The following is a 27,452-nucleotide window of genomic DNA, read 5'->3' as shown; positions in this document are numbered from 1 at the left end:
TTATAAGGAGGCCGACCCTCCCAGAGAGGACATGGTGAAACCAACAGCTGCAGTGTCTCACACAAGTGAGTACACCCCTCACATTTTTGTAATTTTTTTATTATATCTTTTCATGTGACAACACTGAAGAAATGACACTTTACTACAATGTAAAGTAGTGAGTGTACAGCTTGTATAAGATCCCATGCACACTATACAACTTTTTTGTCTGATTTCCTTTAGATTTACCAAAACCATGTAGTGTATGGGCCTGCCTGACTGCATACAAATTGAAACTCTTATGCCGCGTACACACCATCGTTTTCTGCGATGGAAAAAATTAAGTTTTTAAAAACGTCACTTTAAATGACCGTGTGTGGGGGAAAACGTTGTTTTATGTCTTCTGAAAAACGACAAAAAAAATTGAAGCATGCTTCAATTTTATGTGTCGTTTTTCAAAACGTCGTTTTTTACTTCACAGAAATTGACTGTGTGTAGCAAAAAACGTCGTTTAAAACAACGTTTTTACACCCGCGCATGCCCAGAAGCTAGTTATGAAGCGAGCTTCAATGGAAAAACGTGGTGAACGTAACCTCGCTTTGCTAGAGCATTGTGAGAAAAACTGGCAATGGGATCTAATTGCTGCTTTGCCATCAAATTGTCCAGAGACAGACAGATACAGTAATACCTTGGATTTCGAGCATAATTCGTTCCAGAAACATGCTTGTAATCCAAAGCACTTGTATATCAAAGCATTTTTTTTACAGGGTATAAAAGAGAAGAGAGGCGCCTCTGAGTGTAGCAATAAGTTGCTAAATGTTGTACCTTCATTAAATGTAACCATATTGCTACACTTAGAGGCTCCTCTCTTCTTCTTTATACTCAGTTGTGACATGACACTACTTGTATATCAAGACATCGCTTGTATATCAAGGCAAAATGTATTAAAACATTTTGCTTGTCTTGCAAAACGCTCTCAAACCAAGGTTTTACTGTAATGACCATGAAGTGGTTAAGCATGCCGTGACTCTGTATTGTATAATGAATATTGAATGTTGGGGGCCACACATAGACTTGCTGCAGTTCTGGGACCCCCAGAATGCAGAATCCCCCCCCCCCCATCCCCCAGCACTCCCTCCGCTGCGTGGCTCTGCTACAGACTCAGCACACTGCAGTATATTTGGGAGGCTCCCTGCAGCCAGCAGGACATGTGCTGGAGGAGGAGAGGCAGCCGGACACTTTATATCCATGAAATCTCTGGAGAGTTATAATATTGATTCATAATGTTCTGTCCGCCTGCAGCCCCTTCCTCCTCGCCCAGCGTGCTGCCAGCCAGCGTGCCGAGACATGAGTACAATCTGCTGCAGTGCAAGAAGTGAGCTTATCATAATGCAGAGATCTGCCCGACACAAATCACTGAGGGCTGTGCAGACCAGAACCCGCTGGACTCTGGGGACTACAACTCCCAGCAGGCCATGACAGGCAAAGAAGAGCACCTAACAGCCCATGCCCATCACCCAGAATAGAATTTCCCTTCTTTTATACCTAAATCCCCTCAACCTACCCCAGTAACCCCTCTAATATACCACAGACCACTTATGGCCTATTATACCCCAATCCCCCCTCTATTGTACCCCCAATGCTCCCTCTGTCTCTCTATTGTACCCTCAATCCCCCCTCTGTCCCTCTATTATACCCCAAACCCCCCTCTGTCCCTCTATTATACACCCAATGCCACCTCTGTCCCTCTATTGTACCCAAATCCCCTCTCTGTCCCTCTATTATACCCTCAAACCCTTCTCTGTCCCTTTTATTATAGCCATAATGCCACCTTTGTCCCTTTATTGTACCCCAATCCCCCGTGTGTCCCTCTATTATACCCCCAATGCTCCCTCTGTCCCTCTATTCAACCCCAATACCCTCTCTGTCCCTCTATTATACCCCAAACCCCCCTCTGTCCCTCTATTATATGCCCAATGCCACCTCTGTCCCTCTATTGTACCCCAATCCCCTCTATGTCCCTCTATTATACCCTCAAACCCTTCTCTGTCCCTTTATTATAGCCATAATGCCACCTTTGTCCCTTTATTGTACCCCAATCCCCCCTGTGTCCCTCTATTATACCCCCAATGCCACCTCTGTCCCTCTATTGTATCCCAATCCCCTCTCTGTCCCTCTACTATACCCTCAAACCCTTCTCTGTCCCTTTATTATAGCCATAATGTCACCTTTGTCCCTTTATTGTACCCCAATCCCCCCTGTGTCCCTCTATTATACCCCCAATGCTCCCTCTGTCCCTCAATCCCCCCCTCTGTCCCTCTATTTTATCCTAACCCCCAGTCGGTCCCTCTATTATACCTCAAAGACCCTATGGCTTTCTATTGTACTCTAATCCCTCCTTTGTCCCTCTATTATACCCCAATTCCCCCTCTGTCCCTTTATTGTACCCCAATATTCAATCTGTTTGTCTATTGTACCCTAATCCTAGATTGTAAGCTCTAAATAACAGGACCCTCTGTTTCCTGCTGTATTAAATTATATTGTTACTGCATTGTTTGCCCTCATGTTGTAAAGCGCTGCGCAAACTGTTGGCATCTTATAAATCCTGTATAATAATAATAATCCCCCGTCTGTCCCTCTATTGTCCCCTAATCCCCCGTCTGTCCCTCTAATATACCTCATACGCCCTATGGCCTTCTATTGTACTCTTATCCCCCCTTTGTCCTCCTATTTTACCCCAATCCCCTCTCTGTCAATCTCTTATACCCCAATCCCCTCTCTGTTAATCTCTTCTTATACCCCAATCCCCTCTCTGTCAATCTCTTGTACCCCAATCCCCTCTCTGTCAATCTCTTATACCCCAATCCCCTCTCTGTCAATCTATTTAAACCTCAGTACTCCCTCTGTCCCTCTATTGTACCCCAATCCTCAATTTGTCAATCTATTATACCCCAGTCCCCCCTCTGTCCCTCTATTGTACCCCAACATCCACACTATACTCTATTATGCCCCAATCCCCCCTCTGTCCTCCATTATACCCCGGTCCCCCCTTTGCCCCTCTAGTATATCCCAATCCCCCCTTCTGTTTCACTATTTTACCCCAACCCCTCCCCCTCTGTCCCTTTATTATACCCCAATCTCCCCTTTATCCCTCTATTTTACCCCAATTCCTTCCTTCTGTGCCCCTACACTGTACCCCAGTCATCCCCCTTCCCTCTGCTGTACCCAGGTCCCCAACTCTCCTTCACATTCGCCCCCCTCTTAGGCCTGTCAAGTGTCTTTCTATTGCCCTCATCTAATGTCAGACGCCACCCTGGAAATACAAGGGAAATTTGTAATGTTGTCTTCAGAGATATTTATTTTATTTTTCCAACCCTAGAATCAATCTTTGCCATCAATAATCACTGGAATGTGGAGCGATGTGTGACCTGGTGATGATGGCGGCCGGTATATGGAAACGGATAGCAGTGCCTATTGCTGGTCCTCTATGCGAATGATGGGAGGATAGTCGGAATGGTGGGGACATCTTCTAATGATAAGTCCCTCTGTGATATGGGAAGGATGGGGTCTCTCAGGGGCGGACTGACCATTGGGACTCTCGGGCACTGCCCGAGGGCCCCATGCCACTAGGGGGCCCCATCAGGGTTGCCAGGCTCAATAAAACCAGGGACAGTATGTAAAAATGTGTGTTTTTTTTTACATCTGTCCCTAATATTTCCGAAACTGACATGCTTTTGATGTGAAAATCCTGAGATTTTAGCTGTCCTGCCTCTGTACTGCCTCCTGGCGTGGTGGCCATCTGTAAGTCCGGGGGCCCCATAATCTTCTATTGCCCGGGGGCCCCATGAGTTGTCAGTCCACCCCTGGGGTCTCTATGTCCTATGGCAGTCCATCCATCATGTCCTTTATATTAGTATATTTCTCATGAATTGGACATCTGTTCTGTCACAGGAAATCTTATAAAATTCCTTTACGTAACAGAAGAAAGATCGTCTATAATTGATGACATTTTGGGGTCCCTTATCAGTTGTCTTTTTATGGTACAGACAAAGATAATGAGCCTCCTGTATATAGACCTCTGGTGACCTGATCTCACTGCTGATTGGACACAATGGTCCCTCTGTAGTGATTGGTAGCTAGAGGTCATGTGATTTAATGTGCCAAGCTGGGCTGGGACAATGAGTGGGCAGAAGGGTCAGCTGCCCTGGACGCAGATGAGAATTGGGGCACAGAACAGACGCGGGGTGGTACACCCATTCTATGACATGTATTAACAGTGAGGGAGGGGGTGCAATTCTGGATCCTTGCCCTGGGCACTGGACGACTCTGTCCCGGGACTGATGCCAAGGCAGACCAACGGGAACAATATTCTATATCAATTATGAAAAAGTCAAACTTTTCCAATCGATAAAATAATGTGATTTGGTAATGCTGACATCACCGATGTATGAGAATTGTATTGATCGCTCCACTCTAGGCATCACTATGTCAGTTACAAATGGGCAATCAAGTGGCAAAACCAAATTTACGGAGTCAGTTTTTAGCAATTTTATGTTTCAAATGAAAGTAGAAGTTCAGGAAAAAAAACGTTATTGTCTTCTTTCATAGAGTAAAGGAGTTTTTGTTATTTTATTTGCCATCTGTGTCCCATTGTGGAGATTTCCCTTCACTTCCTGTCCCAGAGCCAATCAGGAGATGAGAGGAAATCCCCAGTAGACACCAGAACTGGTGTCCCCATTTGAAGGTTTCCTCTCTATTCCTGTTCTGGTGACTACCGAAAATGTAAGATCTTCTTCCACTTTTTGTGATAACCGTCATCAGAACAAATGGAGAGGGTGAATCTCCAGGACAAATGGAGAGGGTGACTCTCCCTAACAGGGGGTATAGACAGCAATAAGATCCTGATAGGTGTTCTAATCCCGCCCCCACTCTATCCAGAACTTTAATAAAGAAAAGTTTTCCTTTAGTTATACTTCAAGCCATGGGCATCCGCTCCATAGGGCAAGGGGGGGGCAATTGACCCCCCCTGGAAAATTGAGAAGGTGTTGAAGAGTCTAGTGGCCGTGGGTTGTCTGAGCGGTCTTGGCCCGGATGTCACACAGGCACAGCGAATAGAGTGAAGCTGCCTCCCCCTCCGGTGTTTATGTGTACACAGGGGGAGGGAACCTGCTGTGCCTGTGCCGCGCTGATGGCTGATCTGAGGTACTGAATGGGATGGGGGAGGGGGGTCCATCTGTGCTGAATTATAGGGGTCTGTGCTGAATGGAGGGGTCTGTGCGGAATGGGGGGGTCTGTGCTGAAGGGGGGGTCTATCTGTGCTGAATGGAGGGGTCTGTGCAGAATGGGGGGTCTGTGCTGAAGGGGGGTCCATCTGTGCTGAATGGAGGGGTCTGTGCTGAAGGGGGGTCTGTACATTCTCTAGGCTATATTTATATGGGCATGGAGTGAAGCTGAATCATCTCAAGAGCTATTTCACACTGCCAGATGACCGCGTTATCGGTTTAAGAAAGGGTTAAATGCGACTGTGTATCACCACTACCGAAGCGCCCCCCTCTGTAAAAAATTCAGCGGATGCCCATGCTTCAAGCCTCCGTTCACATTGATTGCGGCTTTGAAATCGTTTGATTTCACCTGAAATCGCACAAGTTCAAAACCGCATCTCGGTGCAAGTCTGAAGGCATCTGCGCGGCTTCATGCACAGAAGTCTATTGAATTTGCACCAAAAATCACCAAAAGTAAGGCAAGTGCTACGTTTTCAAATCGATGCGGCACCGCAAAGTCGTTGTCGCATTAATTTGAACACTGCCAATGCCGGCAACAAGATGCGACTTGTCATGCGACTTTACCTGTCTAATCACTCCAATGCGAATGGGGGCTAAGTATTACAATTGGTCTCTTCCCAGATAAGGCGTTCAAGTAGCAAAACCAATTTTGCTGAGTCAGATTTGAATCATTTTGTGGTTTGGATGATATCATGTCCACAGCTAAATCTTTTTATTTCTATTTTAGGGTGGAGTGGGGAAGGGTTAGAGCCCCTGTCAGGTTTTACTGCTATCCGAGGCTCGAGAGACTTCCCCTCACCCTTTGTTCTGGTGACACCGTTTTACCAAACAGGAAGCGGGGGGGAATCTGCAACAGAAAAATGAACAACAATAAAAACTGACAGAGGTTCTAGCATCCCCCATTTAAGTATAACTGCAGGCAAAACTTTTTTTTTAACTTTTGGATAGAGTGGAGAGGGATTAGAACTACTGTCAGTTTTAATTGCTGTGTGTGTCCCCATTAGGGAGATTAACCCTATTTGTCTGGAAACCGGAAAAGTGGAAGGAAATCCCCAAATTTGGGTTGTCACTAGAAGGGGAATAGAGGAGAAATCTTCCAATGGGGACACTAGTTCTGATGACAACCAGGGATTCCTTCACTTTGCAGGGATTGCCTCTCACTTCCTGTTTTGGACTATGGGACAGGAAGTGAGGAGAAATCTTCCAATGGGGACACTAGTTCTGATGACAACCAGGGATTCCTTCACTTTGCAGGGATTTCCTCTCACTTCCTGTTTTGGACTATGAGACAGGTAGCCAGATTCAGAGAGAGTTACGCCGGCGTATCAGTAGATACGCGGTCGTAACTCTGAATCTACGCCGTCGTAAATTTAAGTGTATTCTGGAAACCAGATACGCTTAAATTAGGCTAAGATACGAGAGGCGTAAGTCTCCTACGCCGTCGTATCTTAGGGTGCATATTTACGCTGGCCGCTAGGTGGCGCTTCCTTTTCTTTTCTGCGTTGAATATGCAAAAATTGCGACGGGCGCAAGATACGCCGATTCACGAACGTACATGCGCCCGTTGCAATTAGTTACGCCGCTTACGTAAGACATACGCCGGCGTAAAGATAAAGCTGCTCCCTAGGTGGCGCAGCCCATGCAAGGTATGGACGTCAGAACAAGCGTATCTTTTTACGCCGTTTGCGTAAGTCGTACGCGAATAGGGCTGTGCGTAAGTTACGTTCACGTCATAGGCAGTGTTCGACGTATCTTAGGAATTCTATCTGACGCATGCGCACTGGGATACGTCCACGGACAGCGCATGCAGCGTTTGTTCAAAACGTCATTTACGTGGGGTCATGCTTAATTTCCCTAAAACACGCCCACCTCTTCCTCATTTGAATTAGGAGCGCTTACGCCGGCACATTTACGCTACGCCGCCGTAACTTAGGACGCACGTGCTTTGTGAATACAGCACTTGCCTCTCTAACTTGCGGCGGCGTAGCGTAAATACCATATGCTACGCCCGCACAAAGTTACGCTGCCCTACCTGAATCTGGCCAATGAAGTGAGGAGAATTCTCTGCAATGAGACACAGATGACAAAGAAATTTATAAAAAATCCTGACAGGGGTTCTAATGCGAACACTGGCAGAATTTCATTCAAACGTTTCATTTTAAGAATGCTTGTTTCATTTATTTTAATAGTTAATGATGTCAAATCATCATGTAAAAAAACTGACAGGGGTTATAATCCTCTTTTAGGCTTAATTTAGACTTGTGACAAGATTGGCGCACTTCGGAAAAGCGATTTATGGTCAGATGGCTCTTCAGAGGCACTGACAGGCAGTGAGGAGGTGATATGCTACACCAGTGATGGGGAACCTTGGCACCCCAGATGTTTTGGAACTACATTTCCCATGATGCTCATCTACACTGCAGAATGCATGAATATCATGGGAAATGTAGTTCCAAAACATCTGGAGTGCCAAGGTTCGCCATCACTGTGCTACACCATCACGCATGCATTGCGCATGGCTGCGGTGCGACCGTATGCGCTTAAATAAGTTGCATTCAGCAGCGCTCCTGGCCGCCGAATGCCACAAGGAGGATCACTTATGCTGTGGCACCTTCATCCGCTGACTTTGCTGCTTGGGGTTGGCGACAGTTAGGTGGGGGTAATAAAAATGCGGCCCAGCTACATGTTTTTGCGCCATGCCCCTCAACCACAAGTCTAGAGGAGCCAAAAAAATAAAAATTTTGCCTGCCGTTTACTTCTGTTTGTGTTGCCATTGAAGAGTTTCCCTCACTTCCTTTTTGGTGGAAAGTGTGTCACCAGAACAGGAAGTAAGGGGGTGAATCAATTGCAAGGAGTCCTGTATAGCAGTAAGCCCTCATTCACATTGAATGCAGCTTTGAAATCGTGCGACTTCATCTGAAATCGCATAATTTCAAAGCCACGTGTCAGTGCGACTTTGAAGACATCTGTGCGGCTTCATGCATAGAGGTCTCTTCAAGTCGCACCCGAAAAATGAGTACAGGAACTCATTTTTAAAATCACTGCAAGGTTGGCGTCGCAACGATTGCTGACAATATGGTGCGACTTGTCATGTGATTTGATCTATCAAATCGCATGACAAGTGGCTCCAAAGTGAACGGGGGCTGAATCCTGGCAGGGGTTCTAACCCTTACCCACCCTTTCCAGAACCAGAGAAGAAAAAACTGCCTACAAATACACTTTAATGTCAATTCAGGAATCCCGATGTGAGTATGGTTACCGGCACAGTTTGGTTACATTGGTGGTAATCCATTGGCGTGATTTCGCGGATGATGCCAGGCCGGGTTGGACTCGCCTCGGGCACTGACTGGCAGTATATAAAGTGTGAAAACTGTCACACCTTCAGCACAATGTTAGGCCGCATTCACACTGTAACGCGGCGTATTTCGGCGTATTTTGCCGCTACAAATTGCGGCGTATTTAACCCGCGATTTGCCGCGACAAAACAGTTTTTTTTTTTTTGACAACACATTGTTGTCTATGGCCGAACGCCAATGCCGCCTGAAAAAAAGGGTCCGGGACTTTTTTTCAGGCGGCAGGCGTTTCGGCGTTCGGCGTGAGATGTGAACCATCTCCATAGACACCAATGTGAAATCTCCCCTCCAGCGGCACGAGCGTCGGGCGTCTGGCGTGAAAACGCCTAGATGTGAATGGAGCCTTGGGCACAATCCTCATCTGAAAATATGAGAACTATTTCCTGCCTCTATCACACATCGGGGGCCTGAAAACCCCGACCAACCCCGCTGAGCCCCCTTCATACTCCTCATAGATAGAAATGCCCGTCGGGTCGTTCTGGAAATCAGATTGCCGGGCCGGGACCGATCGCATCAAAAAAAATGGGAAAAACTTTTCTCAAGAAAATTGTAAATATATTTTTACAATATACTGTAAGTGATGGTAAGAATCTCTCGCAAACCAGCGATCTGATACCCCAAACCACATCATCATCCAATCACAGCGATCCTGATAAAAGGCCACGCATGCTGCAACCTGATTGTGCAATCTCTATAGGATGTTCCACCTTCAACCCAACCAATCCTTCTATTTGTATCCAATCAGCCCGACAAACACTATCTGCAGAGATTGTACAATCAGGTTGTCAGGTGTGTGGCCATCTTTAGTCTGTGGTTACCGTCATTTATACATGAATTATACTGAAATACACAGAGATCTATAGGACCCCATTAGACCCCTACATTCAGCAATGTGGCAGACGGCCATTTGTTCTCGCCAGATCTGTCCCTGGGGGGGACGCTGATGGCCCACGACCAGCTCCTTGTGGCATTATGGGCGATGCGCTCTGCTGAGATGACATTTCTCAGCCAATAAATTAAACCGCAGCCCCAAACTGCATCGCTGAGTCATGGCGGACGCAGGTCACATGACAAAATCTGGGGGACCCCCAAAACTTACAACCCCCCCCCCCCCCTCATATGGATGACCTTACAGAGAAGCTGAGCAAGATGGACTTAAGTAAAACTGCCCAGTAAGCTGCAAGGGTGAGAGGGCAGAGTGGGCATTTCCCAGTGTCTGGGCACAGGAGAACTACAAGTCCCAGCATTACTGAACAGCACCCCTTCCAATCTATCCTGATATGACAACTGTATCCCCCCCACCCCCCAATTACATCCTGCTAGGACAATTGTGTCCTCCCCAGTCCATTTCAACTGGACAGTTGAGTTCCCCCCCCCCATTCTATCCTGACAGGATTCCCCCCCCCCACATTCCAACCCCTGATAGGATGGCTGTGTCACCCCTCATTTCACCCTGATAGGATGGCTGTGTCCCCCCTCATTTCACCCTTGTTAGGCCCGTCGGGTGCACCCTTTGGGTTGATCTGTGTATGATAGGATGGCTGTGTTCCCCCCCCCCCCCATGCCATCCTGATATCCCCCCCTTCCACTCTATATGACAACTGAGTTCCCCCCATTCCATCCTTATAGATCCGCTGTGTGTCCCCCAGTTCATTTTAAAAGGACAGCTGCCCCCTCCCCCAAATTTTATTCTTATAGAATGGCTCCCCCACCCCTTATTCTGTTGTAATTAATGTTATGTCTCCTCTATTCCATTCCGATGGGACAGCTGTATCCACCCCTCCATCCTAAATAATAACTGTACCCCCACACCCCCCCATCCTGTTAGGACAGCAACACCCCCCCCCACACACAGTCCATCCCGATAGGACAATTGTCACCCCCATTCCACCTTATATGACAACTATGCCCCCCCTTTTTCCATTGTGGTAGGACAACTATGACACCCCACTCCAACCTGATAGGACAGCTGTGTCCCCCAAGTTTCACCCTACATAATAACTGTTCCCCCCAATCCTGATGTGACAGCTGTGTTTCCCCTGTTGCACCCTGATAGGACAGTTGCAACCCCCATTTTTCCTGACAGCTGCCTCCCCCACATTCTATCTTGATATGTCAGCTATATCCCCCACCGCCATTATTTCCTGACATGACAGCTACCCCCCCCTCCCCCATTCTGACATGACAGCTGTATTCCCCCATTCTATCCTGAAATGACAGCTATATCCCCCCATTCTATCCTGACATGTCATATATATCCCCCCATTCTATCCTGACATGACAGCTATATCCCCCCATTCTATCCTGATATGACAGCTATATCCCCCCATTATATCCTGACATGACAGCTATATCCCCCCATTCTATCCTGACATGACAGATATATCCCCCCATTATATCCTGACATGACAGCTATATCCCCCCATTCTATCCTGACATGACATATATATCCCCCCATTCTATCCTGACATGACAGCTATTTCCCCCCATTCTATCCTGACATGACAGATATTTCCCCCCATTCTATCCTGACATGACAGATATATCCCCCCATTCCATCCTGACATGACAGCTATATCCCCCCATTCCATCCTGACATGACAGATATATCCCCCCATTCCATCCTGACATGACAGCTATATCCCCCCATTCTATCCTGACATGACAGATATATCCCCCCATTCTATCCTGACATGACAGCTATATCCCCCCATTCTATCCTGATATGACAGCTATATCCCCCCATTATATCCTGACATGACAGCTATATCCCCCCATTCTATCCTGACATGACAGATATATCCCCCCATTATATCCTGACATGACAGCTATATCCCCCCATTCTATCCTGACATGACATATATATCCCCCCATTCTATCCTGACATGACAGCTATTTCCCCCCATTCTATCCTGACATGACAGATATTTCCCCCCATTCCATCCTGACATGACAGATATATCCCCCCATTCCATCCTGACATGACAGCTATATCCCCCCATTCCATCCTGACATGACAGATATATCCCCCCATTCCATCCTGACATGACAGCTATATCCCCCCATTCCATCCTGACATGACAGATATATCCCCCCATTCCATCCTGACATGACAGCTATATCCCCCCATTCTATCCTGACATGACAGATATATCCCCCCATTCTATCCTGACATGACAGCTACCCCCCCCCCCCCAATTCTATTCTGACATGACAGCTACCTCCCCATTCCCATTTCATCTTGATATGACAGCTGTCACCTCCAGATGTTCTCCCTCTTCTATCCAATGACAGCTCTGCCCCTCAGATGCCCCCTCTTACAGCTCTGCCCCTCAGATGCCCCCTCTTACAGCTGTGCCCCCGCACAGTCCTACCTGCAGCCTGGACCTCTCGGACGGACATGCTGGATGCTGCGTCTGCGGATTCTGCTGCTGATCACACTCCAGTTAGAGCCATTGCAGCACAGAGGAGAGTGTGACGTGTGCGCAGAGCTCTCATCCCAGCACACTACACCCCCCCGCATCCGCCCCTTCCTGCCTCTCCCCCCACTGCAGTGCTAGATCTGCCCCCTGATCCTTAGTCCCAGGACCCCCATCCTGCACACACCGCAGTGCTGGACCTGCCCCCCTCCTCCCACAATAGTCTCATCACACCATTATATACATCATAGAGCACTCAATGCCAATCTGCAGATTCTACAGACAGACGGATACTTGGTGTATATAAGAGGTATAGACCCCAGAGAGGGAGAGACCTTATCTGCCCTCTACCCCGGCATGAGAAAACTCTGTCTGCGGGTCAGTTTGGGGCACCAGATGAAAAAAAGATATTATAGAGAACTGATAGGAGGCATGGAGCAGAGCCACGATCGTTCAACGCTGGAAAACTTTTGTCGATCAGCAGCTGCAGCCAATGGCCCAGATTCAAGTAGATTTGCGCTTTATTTGCGCAGGCACAGGGCAACGATTTTGCCCTGCGCCCACGCAAATATTTTGCGCTGCCCTCGATTCACGGAGCAGTAGCTCTGTAAATTGCCAGGGCGCGCCGGCAAAATTGCCCGGCGTAAGCGCGCGTAATGTAATTGATCCCGCCGGGGGCGGGAATCATTTAAATTAGGCGCGTTCCCGCGCCGAGCGTACAGCGCATGCTCCGTCGGGAAGCTTTCCCGACGTGCATTGCGGCAAATGACGTCGCAAGGACGTCATTTGCTTCAGAGTGAACGTGAATGGCGTCCAGCGCCATTCACGAATCACTTACGCAAACGACGTAGATTTTAAATCTCGCGACGCGGGAACGTGGGTATCCTATAGCATTGGCTGCGCCTGCTATTAGGATGTGTAACGTTACGCGAAACCCGACGTACGCAAACTACGTAATTTGCGTACGCAGGGCTCGCGCAACGTTGTGAAATCGGTGTTAGTATGCAATTTGCATACTATACACAGATCACAATGGGAGCGCCCCCTAGCGGTCATCGCTAGAATGCAGCCTAAGATATGCGTGGCATAAGAGCCTTATGCCACGCAGATTTTAGGCTGCAGTCGGCGTAGCGATGTTCCTGAATCAGGAGCATTCGCTACGCCGGAGCAAGTAAGCAATTGCGCCGTGTAACCTATGGTTACACAGGCGCAATTGCTTCTTGAATCTGGGCCAATGATCAGTGTATTCTGACAGCACCGAATTATAATGCAATGTCCCGGCCGGGGGGGGGGGGGTTTCGCTCCGTCCTCCTCGCTTGTGTGGATCGTATGATCTGTGGGCTGATATAAATAAAGAAAACATACATTAGTAGATTTTCAAGCGAACGTTTATATGAAGATTCTGGGCCAGATTCAGAAAGAATCGCGGCGGCGTAACGTATCGTCTTTACGTTACACCGCCGCAAGTTTTCAGCGTAAGTGCCTGATTCACAAAGCACTTACCTGTAAACTTGCGGCGGTGTAACGTAAAGCCGTCCGGCGCAAGCCCGCCTAATTCAAATGGGGCGTGTACCATTTAAATTAGGCACGCTCCCGCGCCGAACGTTCTGCGCATGCTCCGTTAGTAAATTTCCTGACGTGCTTTGCGCGAAATTACGGCGCCCCGACGTGTTTGTGAATGGCGACGTGCGTATTGTACTTACGCCGAAAAAAAAAAATTTAAATTCGACGCGGGAACGACGGCCATACTTTAACATGGGCTGTCTAAAGTTAAGGCATGAAAAAGCAGCCTTAACTTTGCGACGGGAAAAAAACGACTTGCGAAGATGTAACGCACGCGAGTAGCTTCGTGGATTGCCGTAAAAGCTAATTTGCATACCCGACGCTGGAAAACTACGCGAACTCCACCCAGCGGCGGCTGAAGTATTGCAGCCTAAGATCCGAAGGCGTACGAAGCCGTAAGCCTGTCGGATCTTAGCCAAAAGCCGTCGTATCTTGTTTGTGAATCACAAATTAAGATACGACGCGGCAAATTTGAAAATACGCCGGAGTATCAGTAGATACTCCGGCGTATCTCTTTTGTGAATCTGGCCCTCTCAGATTCCGCAACTTGATGACTGTCATTCGAAAATCTCATTTGCGTTCAGCAATCAATTTCCTGAACGAAGACGACTTTCACTGTTCAGTAGTTCGATAAAAAATCTCCACCCTGCGCCTTCAAGTTTTCTCATCACTATGGTTGAAAACGGACATCGATTTCACGAATGATTTGAAAATTTAACAAATTTTTACTAGTGTTTGGCCAGCTTGACCACTTCAGCTCCGGAAGATTTACCCCCCCCCTTCATCACCAGGCCATTTTTTGCGAAGCGGGACTGCGTTACTTTAACTGACAATTACGCGGTCGTGCGACGTTGTACACAAATAAAATTAATGTCCTTTTTTTTCCCCCCCAAATAGAGCTTTCTGTTGGTGGTATTTGATCACCTCTGCGGTTCAATTTTTTTGCGCTAAAAACAAAAAAAGACTGAAAAATTTGGAAAATGTTCTTTCTGCTATAAAACATATCCAATACATTTAAAAAAAAAAATAATAATAATTTCTTCATCAATTTTAGGCCAATTTTTATTCTGCTACATATATTTGTAAAAAAAAAATCCCAGTAAGTGGAAATTTATTGGTTTACACAAAACTTATAGCGTCTAAAAACTATGGGATATATTTATGGAATTGTCATTTCATTTTTTTTTTTTTTTTACTAGTAATGGCGGCGATCAGCGACTTATAGCGGCACTGCGATATTGCAGTGGACAAATCAGACAGTGACACCTTTGACACTATTTGGGAACCAGTGACTCTAATATAGTGATCAGTGATAAAAAAATATGCACTGTCACTGTACTAATGACACTGGCCTAGATTCAGGTAGATTTGCGCCCTCTTACGGAGGCGCAGCGTACCGTTTTTACGCTACGCCTCCGTAAATCATGTGCGCTACGCTTCATTCACGAAGCAGTAGCTACGTAATTTGCGGGGGCGCTCCGTAAAAATGGCCGGCGTAAGCGCGCGTAATTTAAATGATCCCGTAGGGGGCGTGGATCATTTAAATTAGGCGCGTTCCCGCTGAACGTAGTGCGCATGCTCCGTCGGGAAACTTTCCCGACGTGCATTGTGGTAAATGACGTCGCAAGGACGTCATTTGCTTCAACGTGAACGTAAATGGCGTCCAGCGCCATTCACGATTCACTTAAGCAAACAACGTAATTTTTAAAAATCGCGACGCGGGAACGACGGGTATACTTAGCATTGACGAACGCAAACTACGTAAAATGCGTACGCAGGGCGCGCGTAGGGTTGTGAATCGGCGTGAGTATGCAATTTGCATACTCTACGCTGACCACTACGGGAACGCCACCTAGCGGCCATCGTAAGAATGCAGCCTACGATACGACGGCATAAGAGCCTTATGCCAGTCATATCTTAGGCCTCGTACAGACGAGGGGATCTCCGCTGGAAACGGTCCGCCGGACCGTTTCCAGCGGAGATTCCTCCTCCGGATTTTGATCCGATGGCTTGTACACACCATCGGATCAAAATCCGCGCGGAATACATCCGCGGTGACGTGTCGCGCCGTCGCCGCGACGATGACGCGGCGACGTGCGCGACGCTGGAAGGTAAGTACTTCCACGCATGCGTCGAATCATTACGACGCATGCGAGGGAGGGGAGCGGACGGATTGATCCGGTGAGTCTCTACAGACCACCGGATCAATCCGCTGGACACGATTCAAGCAGATAGATTTCTTAGCATGCTAAGAAATTTCTATCCGCTTGAAATCGATCGGCCGGACGAATCTCCGCGGATAAATATCCGCTGGGCCGTACAGACGACCGTATTTGTCCGCTGGAACTGATCCGCGGATCAATCCCAGCGGATAGATCCGGTCGTGTGTATGAGGCCTTAGGCTGCAGTCGGCGTAACAAGCTTTCTGAATACAGAAAAGTCGTTACGCCGGCGCCACTAATCAATTGCGCTGCGTAACTATGGATACCCAGACGCAATTGCTTTCTGAATCCACCCCACTGGTGGGAAAGGGGTTAACATTAGGGGTGATCAAAAAGTTAACTGTGTGCCTGATCAGTATTTGTGTACTGTGTGGGAGGTGCTTTTACTAAAAGAAGAAATGTATCCATGTCCTGCTTTGCAGGAACACATGATCCATGCCTTCCTTACTGACAGAACGACAATCTGCCTTGTTTACATAGGCAGACTGCTGTTCTGCTACTGTACTGAACAATTAGCGGGTGACGGCAGACATCGAGTCTACGGTACCCGCTGATCGACCCTTGCTGTGCATAATAACAGCAGGAGCGAGCTGCCGATGGTGCACAATTACGTCTGCTACCCGGAAGTGTGGGATCACGTCTGTATGTGTGTGTGCCTATATATATAGGCCCAGATTCACGTACAGCGGCGTATCTTTGAGCGGGCGTAGCGCATCTCATATGCGCTACGCCAACGTAACATAGAGAGGCAAGAACAGTGGCCCAGATTCAGTAAGAATTGCGCATAAATTACGGAGGCACAGGGCAACGATTTTGCCCTGCGCCCCCGCAAATTTGCGCCGCTGCCCTCGATTCACGGAGCAGTAGCTCCGTAAATTGCGAGGGCGCGCCGGCAAAATTGCCCGGCGTAAGCGCGCGCAATTTAAATGATCCTGCAGGGGGCGGGAATCATTTAAATTAGGCGCGTTTCCGCGCCGATCGTAAAGCGCATGCGCCGTCGGGAAACTTTCCCGACGTGCATTGCGGCAAATGACGTCGCAAGGACGTCATTTGTTTCAAAGTGAACGTGAATGCCATTCACGAATCACTTACGCAAACGACGTGAAATTCAAATTTCACGACGCGGGAACGGCGGGTATACTTTAGCATTGGTTACGCAGGCGCAATTGCTCTCTGAATCCGGGCCAGTATTCACAAAGCACTTGCTCCCTAAGTTACGGCGGCGTAGCGTAAATGGACCGACATAAGCCCGCCTAATTCAAAGTAGGCAGGTAGTGGGCATGATGTATTACAATGAAGCGTGACCCCATGTAAATGAGGGGCCGAACGAACGGCGCATGCGCACGCATGCTTAGAATCATGTCGCATATACGCCCTAAGATACGACGGCTCAATGCCTTCGACGTGAACTTAACCTACGCCCAGCCCCATTCACCTACGACTTACGCAAACGACGTAAGATACGACAGCTGTTCCGACATCCATACCCTAACATGACTTACCCCTGCTTTATGAGGCTTAACTTTACGCCGGACGTACGCCTTACGGAAACGGCGTAGATTACAGCGACGGGCGCAAGTACGTTCGTGAATCGGCGTATCTCGGTCATTTGCATATTCGACACGTAAAACAATGGAAGCACCCCTTGCGGCCAGCGTAAATATGCGCCCAAGATACGACGGCGTAGGAGACTTACATCGGTCGGATGAAGCCAGAATTCAGGCGTATCTAGCTTTAGGAATCAGGTGAATAGATACGACGGCGCATCCGTGCACTTACGTGGCGTATATAAAGATACGTCGGCGTAAGTGCTTTCTGAATCCGGGCCATAATGTGTGTGTGTGTGTATATATGTGATTCTGCACACAGCGGCCATCCTGTAGCCGAAATACTGCTACAGGGAGGTTGTGAAGTGGTTAAAGCTGAGCTCTGGCCTCAAAAGTTCTCCTTCAAATATATTTTTCAATAGGCACATTGGATGTAAAGCTACTTCGTGTGCATCAACTGCCTTTACAAATCCAGATATTACCTTTACAAATGAAGTGGTGACATCATCACTGGGCTATGTACAGCCTGTGCAGAGAGCAGAGCTGTGGGAGGAGCCCAGCAGGCGCCACCCACTACAGGTTGCCTGTAGAAAACTACAGGAGGGGGCGGAGACAAGACCTGTCACCCTGCACAAGGAGAGAGAGCTGCAGTGAGTGGTCTTTATTACAGGAAAAGTCTCACACTGGATTACTGCACAGATCTGGAAGAAATACACTAAGCACACGAGATTCCAGGAAGAATACACTTGGGGGTAGATCCACAAAGAAATGACACCGGCGTATTTATTGATACGCCGGCGTAATTTCGAAATTTCCGCGTCGTATCTTTGTTTTGAATCCTCAAAACAAGATACAACGGCATCTCGACTAGATCCGACAGGCGTACGTCTTCGTATCTTAGATGCAATTTTTCGGCGGCCACTAGGTGGCGCGGCACATTTTTTTCCATCCTTCGCGTTCGGCTTTTTCCGGCATATAGTTAAAGCTGCTATATGGTGGCGTACTCAATGTTAAGTATGGCCGTCCTTCCCGCGTACAATTTTGAATTTTTTGCGTCGTTTGGGTAAGTCGTTCGCGGATAGGACTTTGCGTAGAATGACGTCACCGTCGTAAGCATTGGCTGGTTCCGGTTTAATTTTGAGCATGCGCACTGGGATACCCCCACGGACGGCGCATGTGCAGTTAAAAAAAAACTTTGATTACGTCGGGTCACGACGTATTAACATAAAACACGCCCCCACCACAGCAATTTGAATTCCGCGCCCTTACGCCGCGAGAAATACACCGCCATAACTTATAACTTATGGCGTGGTTTCGTTGTGGGTTCAAACCAAAGCAAAGTAAGTTACAGCGGCGTAGTGTATCTTAGATACGCTGCGCCCGGCGCAGATGTATGTGGATCTGCCCCATGGTGTATGTATTTAGATAATATTTGCTGATCCTAGAGTTCGGCTTTAAGGGAGAATTAAAACTGTCAATTTGTATCTGTATCCCATTGGGGAAATTTCCCTTCACTTCCCGTCCTATAGCCAAAACAGGAAGTCTCCAAAGTGAGAGAATCCCTTGCTGTCAGCAGAAATACTGGGCCAGATCCACAGTCGCCGAGCGCAACTTAACTTTTCAGAGTTAAGTTACACTGCCGCAAATCTCCCAAGTTAGGTGCCGATCCACAAAGCACTTACCTGGAAATTTGCGGCGCTGTAACTTAAATCCGTCCGGCGCAAGGCGTTCCTATTCAAATGGGCGAGTCCCATTTAAATTAGGCGCGCTCCCGCGCCGGACGTACTGCGCATGCTCCGTCGGGTAACTTACCCGACGTGCATTGCGCTAACTGACGTCGCTCCGACGTCATTTGCTTAGACGTTAACGTAAATGGCGTCCAGCGCCATTCACGGACGTCTTACGCAAATGACGTAGAATTTAAAATTCAACGCGGGAACGACGGCCATACTTAACATGGCTTAAGAGAACTAGGGCTTAGCCCTAGTTTTACGCGGCGGAACTCGACGTAAACAACGTAGATTTCTAGCGACGGGCCGTCGGAGCGTTCGTGGATCGCCGTAACTGGTCATTTGCATATTCTACGCCGGCCGCAATGGCCTCGCCACCTAGCGGCCGGCCTAGAATTGCATCCTTAAGATCCGACGGTGTAATTCAATTACACATGTCGGATCTTCGTCCTAACTATGGGAAACTGAGTCTGTGGATCAGTTCCATAGTTAGGACCAGGGATACGACGGCGTAACAGCAGTTACTCCGCCGTATCTCTTTTGAGGATCTGGCCCAAGGTCTCCATTGGAAGATTTGCCCTCTATTCCTGTTCTGGTGACAACACAAAATGTGTTATTTCCTGTATCTTTCGGTAAACAGGGCAAACAGAGAAGGTGAATCTCCCTACTGGGAGTACAGACAGCAATAAAAACTGACAGGTGTTCTAATCCCTCTCACTCTCTCCAAAACTAACAAAAAATAAAAAGTTTTGCCTTTAGTCATACATTAGAGGCGGATATGATCACTATAATATAAATACATAAATGGCCCACAGAGTGAACATAAAGAGGATGTAAACCCAAAATAAAAAAAACCCTGCAAGACAAAGGCATAATAAGCATTGCATACTAGCTCATTATGAAGTACTTACCTTAGAACAAAGCTCTCTCAGCGGCGCCCGCACACCGCGGCTGACATCTTCCCCAGTGTTTCCTCCGGGTTCGCGCGCTGTGATTGGCCAGAGCCGCGATGACGCCAGTCATGGCACAGGATCCTGAAGAAACTGAATTTCTTTAGTGCGCATGTGCCGATGGCGGCGGCGTATATAGTAAATATCTCGGTTTAGGAGATAGTTACAGTACCTACCTAAAATGCCTTATTATAGACTCACCTGTAGGAACAATTAAACAGGAACACTTTACTTCCTCTCTAAAGCGGAGGCCCACCCTGAAAAAAATAAAAAAGTTTTTTTAATACTTACCAGATGTGGCTGTTACTAGGCAGATCGTCCAAATCTGCCACTTCCTCGTCCGCCGCGGCCTTCTTTCTTCTCCTCCTCGTGCTGGGAAATGGGGAGCGGTGTCTTCTGGGACCTGTGTGTGTCCCAGGAGACATCCTCCCATTCACATAGCGCCATGCGACTCGCGCATGCGCAGTAGGGAACTGGGCAGTGAAGCCGCAACGCTTCACTTCCGGATTCCCTCACCGAGGATGGCAGCGGGGCAGCCGAGACCCGAGCGATTGCTCGGCTTCGGCTGCCGACATTGTGGGCACCCTGGACAGGTAAGTGTCCTTATTAAAAGTCAGCCACTACAGTGTTAGTAGCGGCTGACTTTAAATTATTATTTTTTAAATGCTGGATCTCCGCTTTAACCACTTCTGGACCACCCCACTTACATTTACTGCGGCAGGACGGGCCAGCTGCGAAAAAAAATCACGTACCTGTACGTGATTTCATGAGCGCAGTTTAGGGGGCGCGCCACTCCCGCTGTGATTGGACAAAGCTGGAGCCAATCAGCAGGTCCGGCGGCCATGACCCACTGATCGCTCACAGTAGAGACGGATCAGCCTGTGTAAACAAGCCAAAATGGCGGATCTGTCAGAAAGAGAAAGAGAGATCTTGTGAATCAGCTAAGCTGAATCACGGACCTCTCTTTTCCTTCAGTGTGACACTGCCCCTTACACTTAGTAAGCACCCCCCTAAAAAAAATGGAACCCTCTGATCTCCCCCTAGTGTTAACTCCTTCCCTGCCAGTGCCATTTATACCGTATCAGTGCATTTTTATAGCACTGATCACTGTATTGGTGTCACGGGTCCCCGCCATTACCAGAAAAAAAAAAAAAGTCCATGGCCCAGATTCACGTAGGGCGGCGTAACTATGCGCAGGCATAGCGTATCTTATTTACGCTACGCCACCGCAACTTAGAGAGGCAAGTGCTGTATTCACAAAGCACTTGCGTCCTTAGTTACGGCGGCGTAGCGTAAACGGGCTGGCGTAAGCGTGCGTATTTCAAAGTAGGCAGGTCATGGGCGTGTTGTATTTAAATTAAGCTTGAACCCATGTAGATGCATGGCCGAACGAACGGCGCATGCGCGCGCATGCTCAGTATCACGTCGTATTTATGCCCAAAGATACGCCGGCTCAATGCCTGTGATGTGAACGTAACCTACGCACAGCCCCATTCACGTACGACTTACGTAAACGATGTAAGAAGATACGCTTGTTCCGACGTCCATACCTTGCATGGGCTGCGCCACCTAGAGACCAGCTTTATCTTTACGCCGGTGTATGTCTTACGTAAACGGCGTAACTAATTGCGACGGGCGTACGTACGTTCGTGAATCGGCGTATCTTGCTCATTTACATATTCGACGTGGAAATCAACGGAAGCGCCTACCGGCCAGCGTAAATATGCACCCAAGATACGAAGGCGTAGGAGACTTACGCCGCTCGTATCTTGGCAGAATTTATGCGTAACTGATTCTATGAATCAGGCGCATAGATACGACGGCGCCCATTTGGACTTACGACGGCGTATCTGGAGATACGCCGTCGTAAGTCTTTGAGAATCTCGGCCCATAAATCTATCCCACAGTTTGTAGACGCTATAACTTTTGCGCAAACCAGTCAATAAATGCTTATTTTTTTTACCAAAAATATGTAGCAGAATACATATTGGCCTAAACCGGGGGTCTCCAAACTGCGGCCCGAGGGCCGGATGTGGCCCTTTGCTAGCTTTCATCCGGCCCTTGGGGCAGTATTGCTCCCAATGATATGAGGCACTATTCCTCCCAATGGTACCAACAATGGGGCACTATTTCTTAGACAAATAGCAATGATGGAGCACTATTCCTCCTCCTACTACCCATCAACACTGGGGCCATGTTTATTCTCACTGATGCTCGGCCTTGGGGCATTTTCTACCCCAACTGGTCAGAATCCGGCCCCCCTGAAGTCTGAAAGACCGTAAACTGGCCTTTGCTTGAAAGGTATGGAGACCCCTGGCCTAAACTGATGAACAAATGTTTTTTTATACATTTTTTTGGGGGGATATATATTATAGCAGAAAGTAATAAACATTATGTTTAATTATGTTTTTTAACCACTTCCATACCAGGCACTTACGCACCTTCCCGCCCAAGCCAATTTTCAGCTTTCACCACTGTCGTACTTTGAATGGCAATTGCGCGGTCATGCTACACTGTACCCAAACAAAATTGTCACCCTTTTTCCCCCACAAATAGAGCTTTCTTTTGGTGGTATTTGATCACCTCTGCGATTTTTTTTTTTGCGCAACAACTAAAAGAAGACTGAAAAATTGGAAAACAAATTACGTTTTTATTTTTTTCTGTTAATTTTTTTGTAAATAAGTAAGTTTTCTCTTTCAATTACGGGCACTGATATGGCGGCACTGATGGGCACCGATGAGATGGCACTGATGGACATCGATGAAGTAGTACTGACGGGCGCAGATGAGGTGGCACTGATTGGCGGCGCTGGTATGCAGCACTGATGGGCACACATAGGTGGCACTGATGGGCACACATAGGTGGCACTGATGGGCAATCATGGGCGGCACTGATGGGCACTCATGGGCGGCACTGATGGGCACTCATGGGCAGCACTGGGCACTCATAGGCGGCACAGATGGGCACTCATGGGCGGCACTTATGGATACTTATGGGTGGCACAGATGGGCACTGATAGGTGGGCACTGGGCATGGATGGGCACTGTGGGGTGGCACTGATGGACACTGTGGGGTGGCACTGATGGACACTGTGGGGCGGCACTGATTTACCCATGTTGCCAGTCATTGCCCATTTGTGGGCACTGATTGGCATCTTTTTTATTTTTTAATGCTTTTTTTTTCCGGACTTTTTTTTTTTTTTTTGCCCCCTTTTTTTTTGTTTGCCCTTCCCTGGTGGTCCAGGGTGGGCTGCGCTGATAAACAATCAGCGCGAACCCCCCCTGTTCTTATTATTTATATATAAGTTTTGTTTTACAAATAAACATCATTACAGACCAAAGTATGCCCAGAGCACTGGGGGTGTCAAACAGGAAAATGCAACAGTGTATAAAAAGGAAGTCATTATTAAAAATGAATAAAAAAAATCACTATGGGCCATATTCTCCTAGATTTCCCGCGGGTGGCGCGTAAGCCATTTACACTCCGCCGCCCCAACCTACAGGAGCAAGTGCTGTATTCCCCCAAACACTTGCTCCGTAGTTTGGGGCGGCGGAGTGTATTTGGCCCGGCGTAGCCACGTGTATCTCCAAGGGGGCGGCTTCTATTTAAATTAAGCGCGCCCCCGATTCTAACGAACTGCGCATGCGCCGGGCTTAAAATAGCCCAGTGCGCATGCTCCAGTTCTCGGCGTAAAACGTCAATGACGCCGACGTGTGCGTCATTGACGTAAAGTCGTATTCAAGAACGACTTAGGGAAACGACGTAGCCGACGGAAAAACACGACGCGGACCCGACGCCATACTTAACATGGCCTATGTGGGACTTGCGTAAACTTACCCCTCATATAGCAGGGGTAAGTTTACGCTTACGCAAACGACGTTAGCGACGGTTACGCAACGCAAATTCGTTCGGGAATCGGCGTATCAGGCTCATTTGCATAAACAAATGAGACCTGAACGTAAACGCCATCTAGCGGCGGCCGGCGTAATTACATTTAAGATCCGACAGTGTAAGTGACTTACACATGGCGGATCTTAAGTGTATCTATGCGAAAATGATTCTAAGAATCAGTCGCATAGATACACGGGCCAAAAAAGAGAGATGGAGTATCCTGAGGTACTCCATCGTATCCTTACTCAGAATATGGCCCTTTATCTCCTTTCCTGCAGTAGTTTGTGTCTCTGCCCCTCCCACAATAATGAGATTTCCCTGCAGTAGTTTGTGTCTCTGCCCCTCCCACAATGGTGAGATTTCCCTGCAGTAGTTTGTGTCTCTGCCCCTCCCACAATGGTGAGATTTCCCTGCAGTAGTTTGTGTCTCTGTCCCTCCCACAATGGTGAGATTTCCTGCAGTAGTTTGTGTCTCTGCCCCTCCCACAATGGTGAGATTTCCTGCAGTAGTTTGTGTCTCTGCCCCTCCCACAATGGTGAGATTTCCCTGCAGTAGTTTGTGTCTCTGCCCCTCCCACAATGGTGAGATTTCCCTGCAGTAATTTGTGTCTCTGCCCCTCCCACAATGGGGATATTTCCCTGCAGTAGTTTGTGTCTCTGCCCCTCCCACAATGGTGAGATTTCCTGCAGTAGTTTGTCTCTGCCCCTCCCACAATGGTGAGATTTCCCTGCAGTAGTTTGTGTCTCTGCCCCTCCCACAATGGTGAGATTTCCTGCAGTAGTTTGTGTCTCTGCCCCTCCCACAATAGTGAGATTTCCTGCAGTAGTTTGTGTCTCTGCCCCTCCCACAATGGTGAGATTTCCTGCAGTAGTTTGTGTCTCTGCCCCTCCCACAATAATGAGATTTCCCTGCAGTAGTTTGTGTCTCTGCCCCTCCCACAATAATGAGATTTCCCTGCAGTAGTTTGTGTCTCTGCCCCTCCCACAATGGGGAGATTTCCCTGCAGTAGTTTGTTTCTCTGCCCCTCCCACAGTGGTGAGATTTCCTGCAGTAGTTTGTCTCTGCCCCTCCCACAATGGTGAGATTTCCTGCAGTAGTTTGTGTCTCTGCCCCTCCCACAATGGTGAGATTTCCCTGCAGTAGTTTGTGTCTCTGCCCCTCCCACAATGGTGAGATTTCCTGCAGTAGTTTGTGTCTCTGCCCCTCCCACAATGGGGAGATTTCCTGCAGTAGTTTGTGTCTCTGCCCCTCCCACAATGGTGAGATTTCCAGCAGTAGTTTGTGTCTCTGCCCCTCCCACAATAGTGAGATTTCCTGCAGTAGTTTGTGTCTCTGCCCCTCCCACAATGGGGATATTTCCTGCAGTAGTTTGTGTCTCTGCCCCTCCCACAATGGCGGAGTTCTGATTAGTTGCAATGGTTTTTGCACATCAAACTTTGCTTGCTACACCTTTTACTGAACTCAAGCTTCACCCCTGCTGACTGGCTCGGTTCTTGGCTTGACACACAAAGCTGCTCTGCCAGCATCACCTCCACTGATTGGGTCTCTGGCTTGATCACCGCCTGAAGTTACTTGCTTCAGTTACTCACTGTGGTCCCTGGTAAAGGTAGTTGGTCCCTTAGTGGTAACAGCTTCCCTTCTACCTTCGACCACCACTGGTCCTCCGGCCGGCAGAACCGTCAGTGTTGGTTGGACTGCAAGCCGCACTCCCAACCCTACTTCTGGATAGGCCCTCCGACAGCCTGGCAGACAGATGACAAATGTCCACCCAGACAGGGTTCCGGGTGGCACAGAAGAACATAGATCACCTGACCTCTCCCAAATATATAGGCTCTCCCAGCAGGCCAAGGGATCCAAGAAAACCCCTGCCCATTGGCTGATATATCCCATATACTTATAACTCAACCTTGAAATGTCCTTCTCACATCTAATGCCACCAAGTACCCGGCCGCCTAGTGGCAGAAGAGAGAAGTACAACAAGGCAAAACTTAGGGAGAAATCAATGGATATCTAAGAACTATCTACAGTAGCTACTCCTGGCAAGGAATTTGGTGAGGAGCTCCCTGACCAAATCCAGGGGGCTACACTAGTTGCCTGGCTGTTTTTATATTTTTTGAAGGTTAGAGATTCAAGTACTGAAGCATAAGGATCAGCATGACAGCCAGGCAGGCAGCATTTTTTATTGAGCTCAGCAGTGGCAGCCTCTCTGTGTCTCTTGTGACATACACTATATTACCAAAAGTATTGGGACGCCTGCCTATACACACACTTGAAATTGAATGGCATCCCAGTCATTTAGCTAGATTCACAGAGATTGCCTTAATTTTAAGGCGGCGTAGCGTAGCGTATTTACGCTATGCCGCCTTAAGTCAGAGAGGCAAGTACTGTATTCTCAAAGTACTTGCCTCCTAACTTACGGCGGCGTGTCGTAAATGCGGCGGGGGCAAGCGCGCCTAATTCAAATTCGGCTGAGGGGACGTGTTTTATGTTAATACGCTTTGACCCGACGTGATTGACGTTTTATTGGAACTGCGCATGCGCCGTGCGCCTACATTTCCCAGTGTGCATTGCGGCTAAGTCCGACGCACGGGCCTGATTTCGACGTGGACGTAAGTGACGTAAATCCCTATTCACGGACGACTTACGCAAATGACGTAAAATTTTCGAATTTCGAAGCGGGAACAGAGGCCATACTTTAACATTACTATTCCAACTATTTGATGGAATATCTTTAGGCCTGATAAAGCGTTACGTAAACGGCGTATCTGTACTGCGTCGGCCGGGCGTACGTTCGTGAATAGGCGTATCTATGGATTTACATATTCTACGCCGACCGCAATGGAAGCGCCACCTAGCGGCCAGCCAAAATATTGCACCCTAAGATAGGATGGTGCAAGTCGTCGTATCTTAGATAGGTTTAAGTGTATCTCTGTTTGAGAATACACTTAAACATAGGTCGGCGCAGATTCCGAGTTAGGTCGGCGTATCTACTGATACGCCGACCTAACTCTACCTGAATCTAGCTATTAGTCTGTAGGCTTCAATATTGAGTTGGCCCACCCTTTGCAGCTATAACAGCTTCAACTCTTCTATGAAGGCTGTCCACAAAGTTTAGGAGTGTGTCAATGGGAATGTTTGACCATTCTTCCAGTAGTACATTTGTGAGATCAGGCACTGATGTTGGACGAGAAGGCCTGGCTTGAAGTCTCTGCTCTAATTCATCCCAAAGGTCTTCTATTGGGTTGAGGTCAGGACTCTGTGCAGGCCAGTCAAGTTCCTCCACCCCAAACTGGCTCATCCATGTCTTTATGGACCTTGCTTTGTGCACTGGTGCGCACTCATGTTGGAATGGGAGGCGGTTTTTAGGTGCTATTTAGAGGCTATTTCTAGCGCTAAAACGCCTGAAAACCGCCTCAGTGTGAAAGGGGTCTACTCTGTCGACGAAGATGAAGCTGTTATAGCTGCAAAGGGAGGGCCAGCTCAATATTGAACCCTACGGACTAATAGCCAGATTCA

At 48.0% G+C, this 27,452-nt stretch overlaps 1 protein-coding gene across 1 annotated transcript in view; it reads right to left on the bottom strand.

The window, feature by feature from the left end:
• HSPA12A (heat shock protein family A (Hsp70) member 12A) overlaps positions 1-12,123 on the bottom strand; it is an 84,130-nt gene extending 72,007 nt beyond the window's left edge. Inside the window, exon 1 of the mRNA XM_040361505.1 lies at positions 11,989-12,123. Within this exon, the coding sequence (XP_040217439.1) occupies positions 11,989-12,016 (28 nt within the window). The 5' untranslated portion in view covers positions 12,017-12,123. The remainder of the gene's footprint in view (positions 1-11,988) is intronic.
• Positions 12,124-27,452: the final 15,329 nt, after the last annotated feature.

This window comes from Rana temporaria, chromosome 8 (genome assembly GCF_905171775.1).
Source record: "Rana temporaria chromosome 8, aRanTem1.1, whole genome shotgun sequence".
In the NCBI taxonomy this organism is placed as follows: Eukaryota; Metazoa; Chordata; class Amphibia; order Anura; family Ranidae; genus Rana; species Rana temporaria.
The sequence above is the reverse complement of the archived record's forward strand: the minus strand, read 5'-3'. Positions and strand labels throughout refer to the sequence as shown.